Raw genomic sequence first — 9,883 nt, 5'->3', positions numbered from 1 at the left:
GAGCGCCGGAGCGAGTGATTTTTCGCTCACTCCGGGGCTCTTGCTTGCACAGTGCGCACCCCACGCGTGCGCGCTTCCCGACCATCGACCCGCTTGCGAGCGCTAAGCGCTCGCTAGCAGGTCTGAATCAGCATAAATCCTTGCAGAATTGGAAGTTTAGAGGCTATTACATTTAGCCCGTTAACTCTAATTTCCCTGCTACTGCAAATATGATGCTGGCAGCAAATGTAGCGCCTTTCTGGAGTCAAATTACTTATAGCTGCTAAACCCGTGGTGCAAAATACTAACTGATGGGGATAATGCAGTGGCGTAACTATAAATTTTGCTCCCCCATGCCAAAAAAGTTTCAGGCGCCCCCCCCCCCCCCACCCAAAGATCAAACACACCCAAAGACTACGTTTAAGGTGTGTGGTTACATGATACAGCAACGTGCCTTACACATTATGACACACTAAGTAATGCCACTTATAACACAGTGTGCCACACCGGAATGCCCCTTACAACACATTATGCCACACCGGAGTGCGCCTTACAACACATTATGCCACACAGCAATGCCCCTTACACATCCCACACAATAATGCCACATATAACACATAATGACATACAGTAAAGCGCTTATAACAAATTTATGCCATGCTGTAATGCCCCTATTTCACATTATGCCACACTGTAATGCCACATACAACACATTGTCACACAGTAATGCCCCTTACACATTATGCCACACAGTAATGCCCCTAATAGCACACTGTGCACACAGTAATGCCAAATACACATTATGCCAAACAGTAATGCCCATTACATCCCACCCTGACAGATCTACTTCACCAACCCTCCTTTCTGCTCCTGCCAGTCCGTCACCTCAGCTCAAGACAGGTTGCACAGTTTTTATGTCCGTGTAGAACCAGATTATTGGGAATGAGAGAGATAAATGTATTCCCCCCTATGTAATCAAGCATATATAGTTATAAATAATACTGATCTCTGATTATTGCTTTGATATCTTATGAACTAATAACCTTTGCTGGGAATGTGTGTTTCTGCATGTTCCCCTAGTTTAGGATCAGCTGATTTAATCTGTGGGTTATTTCCCCTGCTGTCTCGTCTAGAAATTTATAGATGTTTATAATGTAACAAAAGTCTTGGTGTCATATGCTTAAGGTTTAAGACCATCTCAAAAAAAGGAAGTGCACTAGACTCTGGAAATACCCTTGTATCTAAAGATTAGTATGTGTCTTACTTCTCCGAACCACATCCTGTTTTCTGTAACAAATGAGATACTGTGTGTTTTACAAGAATCTGCTATATTAACCCCATCGGAATAAATGAGCTTTCAGTCTCAATCTCTTAAACACGACTTGTTGTTTAATTCATTGGGGTTCCCAGTCGACTGGTAAGGGGGAAACACAGAACTGACAATCGAAGGGACTTGGTAGTGAAACATCTCCTGCATTACATGGGGGCTCGGAGGAGGGAGATTTCTTGATCTCGATCCAGGATTTCTGGGACCAGTGCCACTGCTACAGAATAGATGACACCACGTCCGCCTGCTGTACACAACTACTGACAATCCCGGGTGAGTGATTTCAAAGTTATGATTTCAACTTAATTACTCCGTCAGTGTTTGTTTACTGCCTGTGAGACAGTCTATCTATATGTAGTAAGTATACCTGGTATATTTTGAACCCGATTGTCTGTTTCTGAATTATTTTCATGATACAGTAAAAATTAATGTTATATGAATGCCATGTAATAACTGTTTGTGTACTGTTACTCTCTGGTATAAGAAAAATATTAATGAATTCAACTGTTAATTGCAATCTGTAGGTTCTATTGTACATTCTGGTGTTTTACAAAACAAGGATATTTCTTTTGTGGTCAGTATTGGTTGTCATGTTGATAAAGACATAATTGACAGATTTGTAGGACAAGGGTTTCCTGATTGTTTGGTTGATTTACCTATTAATTTTGTACCTCTGCAATTTGAAATACTGTGTTATAGTGATAGTAGAAAATTTCCCCTGTCAGTACAGAGAATTATTGAAAGAGGAGGTCCCAGTGTTTATTCTGAACGTATCAGTCAGTGGCAAAAGAAAACGAACAATATACATAGAAAGCTCAGAAAATAACAGATTTTAGACTAATTATTACAGTAATCTAAGCAGTGCGATACAGTTGAGTAGCCCACTACAGTATTATCCCGTGACCTGATCCCTCACACAGATAATGGGTGCACAAGTTAGTACAAGGACTAGGGAATTGAGTCCCCTAGAAATAATTTGTCAGAGAGAGGGCGCGAAAGCTCTCAAAGGTATTTCTGTTATTTTCAAAAGAGCAGGATTTCCAACTGAAGGTACGCTAGACCCTGACAAATGGAAACGGTTCAGAAATAATAATATAGACTGGTTGACAAAGAAGAGTTATTTGGACACTGTCACAATATGGCAAACAGTTACACAAGAAATAGAGGATGAGCATAGGAAAAGGTCTGATTTAAATGATGTTATAGATAACCCACCACCATATGTACCAGTTAGACTGGCAGCTCCATCAACTGCAATACAAAATGAAGTATCCACATTAACATCTCAGAACTTGTATCCCAGGATTGACTTAAATACCATTCAAGGGTGTGGTACAGAATCACAAGATAAAGTAAATCTAGATATAACTAGAGGAAGAGAATGTACGTTTTGTCATTTTTGTGTCCCAGAGGGTTCAGAGAAATGTCCCGCTTGTGATAACTGGGTATCACCTGATGCCCCACCATGAAATCAAGGTAGTAATGTAACTAATACTTCCCTTACAAATAAACAAAAAATGTCATATGTACTAAAAAGATTGGCACCCCATAACATGAGTCCTTGTAGGGGTACAATAGCGGGTCCAGAGGGACATCACATTTTACCTATAAGAGTACAAACATCTCCAAATCCCAGGTTTAATGCAGAGCAAGTAGATCCTGCAAATGGTCCTGAATACATTGAACAAGAGGTATATAACCCATGGTTTCAATCTGATATGTTAAGAATTGTTAATGATTTGCCTGATATCAGACGACATCCACATACGTTTTATCAGAAAATGGAACAGGTTAAAACTATTTACAGACCATGTTGGGTAGATCTGGAAGAAATTGTAAAAGCATCAGCAGGACATAGAGAATATGATAAAATGATTGCAATCATTGTTCAGGGAGTTCAACAGGGCAGACCAGAAATTGTGGCACTTCCCGCAGTAGGAACAAGATATAGCCAACATAGTGGAAACTTGTTACTAAATAGAATACAATGGAGATGTGCAGAGATTCAACAAACTGCTCCAGCTGCACCAGATTTAGTTCAAAAAACAGACACAGTACGGGCATATTATGATAAACTAATTACTAGACAGGAAGAAGAAGGTTATCCTGTTACAGAAGTAGCAGGAGCTAGGCTGTGTAAAACGAAGTTTTTGAATGGACTTAGAAATGACTTGAGAACTCAGTTATTTCAGATCAGACCGGAAGCCATGGTAATGGATATTGAAGGAATTTTACAAGTATTGGAAGGGATTGAGGATGTTGAACAGGATAAGAAAGACCGGAAAGCTACAAAAGCACAGGTAGTGACGGTGAATCTGGTTCAGAGTCAGCCACCGCGGCAGAGAACAACTGCAAAGCAACCAACTAAAGGTTATACACAGAGGAAGCAGTATGACTCCCAAGGTAATGATATGACAGGCAAGTGTTTCTTTTGTAAACTTCCAGGACACCAAAAAAAGGATTGCAGAAAGCATCAGAAATATTTGTTATCACAGCGACAGATGTCTGAACATCCGTACACTGCAGGAATGCAGCACCCACAAGCATGAAGATATACAGCTCCCGTGTCATCAGTGCCTGTCTTTGCTTCACTTCAGGATAACACCACACCCACAGGTACTGTCACTGTTACTTTACCCACAGGACAAGAACTCGATTGTGTGATTGATACCGGAGCTCAGAAATCAGTTTTTATGCATGATCAGATCCCCCCTCAACTTCTTACTACAGAGACAATACAAGGCACAGGTCAAGCAATGCCTCTCAAAGAAAGTAAACAACTCTTTTTGCTTATTAATGATGAACCTACTCCAGTTCCAGTGGCATTCCTTACCTCTCCCACCTGTCCGGTGAACCTGTTGGGAGCAGATATACTCGCACTTATGCAAGCCTCAATACAATACACACCAAAAGGAGTCAAGTACACCAGCAATATTCCAAATGAGGTGAGCAATAGTATTGAGGCAGCCATACAAGTTTATCTATTTCAGGAACATCCAGCAATTGACTCGCTGCCACAATGGATTTTAACTGTACCTGACAGACTGTGGTCAAAAGGAAAGACTGATGTGGGACTTCTACAAGTGCAGCCAGTACAACTATCCCTCAAACCAGGTACCATACCAGTCTCTGTTAAACAGTACCCACTCACACCAGCACAAGAAAATGCTATTTCACAACAGCTGCAAACATACTTGGACATAGGGGTCATAATACAATGCAGGTCCCCTTTCAACACCCCTCTCTTCCCTGTAAAGAAGCGGGGTACAGGAAAACAAGGAGAAGTACAATACAGACTGGTTCATGATTTGAGGGAAATAAACAAGAGACTTGTAGTCAACACCCCAATAGTACCAAACCCACATACTCTCCTAAATCAGATACCACCCTCAGCAAGATGGTTCACCGTAGCAGACCTTGCAAATGCTTTTTTCTCTGTTCCTATTACAAAAGATTCCCAGCGTCTACTAGCATTTACACATAAAGGAAAACAGTATTGCTGGACACGCTTGCCACAAGGGGGTGCCACTTCACCAAGTGATTTTTCTGAACCTATGTCCACAATACTTCAAGCATGGAGACCTTTATTTCCAGATGAAACTCAACTCATCCAGTATGTTGATGATTTACTGCTAGCTACCACATCTGAAAGCAAGTGCCAAGAAGAGACTGTATCCTTGTTAAAGTTCCTGGAGGAACAAAACTGCAGAGTTTCCAAAGAAAAACTACAACTAGCAAAACAGAAAGTGATCTTTCTAGGACATTGCATCTCACACGGCACAAGGCATTTAACAGAGGAAAGGAAGAAGCTGATATTACAAGCCAAGGTACCAAAGACTATAAAACAAGTCCGTTCCTTTTTGGGTCTCCTAGGATATTGCCGCGAATGGGTCCCCCTAGCCTCGGTATTCATGCAGACACTGTATGACAGCACCAAAAAGGAGGGCCCATATCCCACTCCCCAGCAGATGGAAGAAGCAGTGACGCAACTCAAAGTAGCTGTCACCACTTCCCCGGCCCTAGGCTTACCTGATTATAGCAAACCCTTCACCCTCTACTGCCACGAAGAAAAAGGCCATGCACTAGGAGTGCTCACCCAAAAACATGGACTGAAGCAACGACCAGTGGCCTACTACTCCAGCAAGCTAGACAACATTATCCAAGGGGCACCTACTTGCATCAGAGCGGTAGCAGCAGCAGCAGTCTTAAAAGACAAAAGCACAGACATCGTACTTGATCATCCATTAACTATTCAAGTACCCCATGCAGTAACAGAAATACTTCAACAAGCCAGAACTAAACACCTTTCAGCAGCAAGGCTAACCAAATATGAAGTGGCATTACTCAGTGCAACTAACGTAACTATAAGAAGATGTACTACCCTCAACCCCGCCACTCTCCTTCCAAGCTTACTCGAGCAACAAGAAGATCCTGAATCACTAGATTCAAAAGGAGGGAGAAATATGGTCTATTCAGACTTATATGCCTGCACTGCAAGTGATGAAGAGCAAAATGATCAAGTAAGGGACGATAAAATATACAACTCAAAAAATTTTGACTGTCATGATTGTCTGGCCCTTATGGATCAAGAAGCCTCACCTTTACCACATGTTACAGACACTGCTCTCCCAAATGCACATTATGAACTGTTTGTAGATGGCTCTAGATATTATGAAAATGGGACACCTTACACAGGATATGCTGTAACCACACAAGATGACATCATAGAAGCAGGACCACTACCCTCACATCTATCAGCACAAGCAGCACAAGAGACAGGGAAAAATTGGTTAGAATGTTTACCAATAGCTCTGTTTAGTATAAGAACCACCCCATCTAAAGCCACAGGGCTGTCTCCATATGAAATTTTGTTTGGGACTATCCCTAAGATAGGATGTTATTATCCACAAGAAATGCAACATAAACATGCTGACTTAACTGCATATGTAAAAGCCTTAACTGAAAAACTCACCTCTCTGCATTCTCTAGCTTTCGCCTCTCTCCCAGATTCTAAGGCAGATCTCAGTCCACATCAGCTGCAACCAGGTGACTGGGTCTATCTGAAAAGACACGTCAGGAAATCGCTGGAACCCAGATATGATGGGCCATACCAAGTGTTACTGACTACTCCAACATCGGTGAAAGTTAAAGGAAGAGAGACTTGGATTCACGCGTCACATTGCAAACTCACTAAAGTTAAGTTTGATTTTTAAAAACAAACAAAAAAAAAATATGATCATGTGGAAAGAATTAATGGGTCCTAATCCAGATAGAGGTGTGTGAGGATGCATTATGTGTATAAGCCTCTTTATAGTGCTCACCTATACATATTTCTTTGGAATAATGATAATAGAGGCTGAGGAACAGAAGAATTTTACTCAAACTAATCATACCTTGACAAGAGGAAAAAGGGACGTTGCAGTGTGGCCCAACTCAGTTATACAGTCCCACATGATGGTAGCTCGAGCATTGAATTTGACTGATTGTTGGATATGCACACATGCCCCAGTCAGTGCTAGGTCCATGCATTGGGTAGCAGTACCACTGACTTTATCAGAGCTTAAGGAACTTAATTATAGTCTGGGCAGCACATATAACAAAACGATGGCAGAGACTCCTGTCTCATTTATGACAGCATATACCATCGGATATCCACAATTCTGCATAGAAGCACCTCCAGTCACAACGAAACGAATCTTTCCAGATGGGTTCGTATTAACTCCTACTCAGGCACGAGTAGGACAGGTAAAATGTTCACAGGCCCAAGTAAATTTCACAACAAATTCCACTCATAACAAAGGATATTATCTAGGATGGTGTGACAAAGGACAACTGGTAGTACACCGAGAAATCAAAGTACAGATTAATCAAACCAATGCAATTATACGAGAGTGGTTCAAAGCAAACGATTCATGTATAAATAATTGAGACATACTAGGCCCATACTCCCAGAACATAAGTGAATATCGCAGAATAACCCGACACAGCAGAGATTCAAGTGTGCTTCAAGTGGCATACGGAGTGGTTCTGGGATATACATATATCCTAGAACAAGGGTTGTATTTTCTGTGTGGGAGACGTGCTTATAAGTGGATACCTTATGGGGCTTCAGGCATGTGCACTATAGGACGAGTCATTCCTGCAGTGCGAATTCAGAAGGAATATACTGTAGAACAGGTGCAAGCTGCCCAACATACTCACCAATTAGCCCGCCGTAGTATAAAGAAAAGTAATACACATGCACATGACTTAATATTCATTCCATGGTATAAGAAAATGGGCTTAGCACTAGCAGGAGGTACAATACAGAATGCAAATAACATAGAAGCCCTAGCAAAACTGCTAGATAATGTAACCCAAATATATGATGAGACATTTAGATTGGTGCTGGATGATGTAAAAATGATAAAGAGGGAAGCCCAGGCACATAGAATGGTATTGGATTACTTGACAGCAAAAGAAGGAGGAATGTGCATGGTAGTAGCAGAATCCTGTTGTAATTACCTCAATAGAACTGACTCTATAGAAGAAGCTATAGAGGAACATTTAGATAAAATACAGGAATTAAAGGAAGAATTCAGGAAAAAACACAATGACCCTGAATATGACATTTCTACAGATGGATGGTTTTCCTGGCTCAATCCAGCTAACTGGTTTAGTGGGATAAAAGGATGGATTGTGGGCATTTTGATGTTCCTTCTGAAAATAGTGAGCCTAGGATTATTGATATATGTATGTCTTAAAGTGTTTTTCTGTTGTTTTTCAGTTTGTAAGAAACGTGTGACTAACGCATTGGACTCCTCCAAATACAAAGAACTGCAGAAGAGCTGGGCAAAGAAAAGTCGTGAACAGCTTACGAGAATGGATATGTGTGATTCGCGCCTTTAGGCCCCCCGCTCGGACAGTATGATTAGCATCATCTCAGTGGGGCCATAGCCATTAGCACCATTCTTCCTAAACTGTTTGCTTAACTGTATGATAGGTAGACAAATTGTACTGCCAGAAGCTCAACTGCTAGATCAGATTAATTATAAAAAGGAGGGAATTGAGAGAGATAAATGTATTCCCCCCTATGTAATCAAGCATATATAGTTATAAATAATACTGATCTCTGATTATTGCTTTGATATCTTATGAACTAATAACCTTTGCTGGGAATGTGTGTTTCTGCATGTTCCCCTTTGTTTAGGATCAGCTGATTTAATCTGTGGGTTATTTTCCCTGCTGTCTCGTCTAGAAATTTATAGATGTTTATAATGTAACAAAAGTCTTGGTGTCATATGCTTAAGGTTTAAGACCATCTCAAAAAAAGGAAGTGCACTAGACTCTGGAAATACCCTTGTATCTAAAGATTAGTATGTGTCTTACTTCTCCGAACCACATCCTGTTTTCTGTAACAAATGAGATACTGTGTGTTTTACAAGAATCTGCTATATTAACCCCATCGGAATAAATGAGCTTTCAGTCTCAATCTCTTAAACACGACTTGTTGTTTAATTCATTGGGGTTCCCAGTCGACTGGTAAGGGGGAAACACAGAACTGACAATCGAAGGGACTTGGTAGTGAAACATCTCCTGCAGGAACATAGTTTATAACCTGTAAACTTTGTATCAAATTAGTGCCCCTTATACAGTGCCCCCTGTAGTTGTGCCCCAAAATGCAATGCCCCCTATTCTAGTGCCCCTTATGCAATGCCCCCTGTAGTAGTGCCCCTTATGCAATGCCCCCTGTAGTAGTGCTCCTTATGCAATGCCCCCTGTAGTAGTGCCCATTATGCAGGGACCCCTGTAGTAGTGCCCATTATGCAGGGCCCCCTGTAGTAGTGCCCATTAAAGTAGTGCCCCCTGTAGTAGTGCCCATTATGCAGGGCCCCCTGTAGTAGTGCCCATTAAAGTAGTGCCCCCTGTAGTAGTGCCCATTATGCAGGGCCCCCTGTAGTGCCCCTTCTAGTAGTTAGCCCCCTGTAGTGCCTCTTCTAGTAGTTAGCCGCCTATAGTTAGCCCCCTGTAGTTAGCCGCCTGTAGTTAGCCCCCTGTAGTTAGCTGCCTCTAGTTGCTCCCCCCCTCCGCGCGCACACAAACACACACACACAAAAGAAAAAAACACAAACACTTACCTTTATCCCCGCTCCAGTGCTGCTGCCGTCCATACCCCGGCATCTGCTCCTCGGCACTATGGGAGTGATGTCATTACGTCACTCCCATAGTGCTCTGCGGGACCCGGAAGACGGAGCTCACTCCTGAGCTCCGTCCCCGGCGTCCGCTCCTCGGCACTATGGGAGTGACGTCATTACGTCACTCCCATAGTGCCCTGCGGGACCCGGAAGACGGAGGGAGCTCCGTCCTCCGGCTGCCGCCGGGGGTTTGAATAGGAGCCAGGCGCCCTCTGGTAACACACTCAGCGGGTGCCCGGCAGATGGAGGGTGCAGGGGGTGCGACCGCACCCCCTGCACCCTCCGTAGTTACTACTACTGCCCCCAAGCTACCCAGCGCCTCCAAGCCACCGCGGGGGCTGCGGGGGCAGTAGTTACGCCACTGGGATAATGATTGGCTGCAGCTTCTGACTGGATGATGGCA

At 42.6% G+C, this 9,883-nt stretch overlaps 1 protein-coding gene across 1 annotated transcript; it reads left to right on the top strand.

Annotated features, from left to right (window-relative positions):
- The first annotated feature begins 1,109 nt into the window (after positions 1 to 1,109).
- On the top strand, positions 1,110 to 8,786 carry LOC148442464 (uncharacterized). Its single transcript, XM_088463919.1, has 2 exons — positions 1,110 to 1,579; positions 3,490 to 8,786. Exon 2 carries the CDS (start codon positions 4,000 to 4,002, stop codon positions 6,517 to 6,519), a length of 2,520 nt encoding a protein of 839 aa, XP_088320045.1. The 5' UTR covers positions 1,110 to 1,579; positions 3,490 to 3,999; the 3' UTR covers positions 6,520 to 8,786.
- Positions 8,787 to 9,883: the final 1,097 nt, after the last annotated feature.

The sequence above is a fragment of the Taudactylus pleione genome, unplaced genomic scaffold (genome assembly GCF_031769625.1).
Source record: "Taudactylus pleione unplaced genomic scaffold, aTauple2 ptg001497l, whole genome shotgun sequence".
Taxonomy (NCBI): Eukaryota; Metazoa; Chordata; class Amphibia; order Anura; family Myobatrachidae; genus Taudactylus; species Taudactylus pleione.
This window is presented reverse-complemented; position numbering and strand designations above follow the sequence as displayed.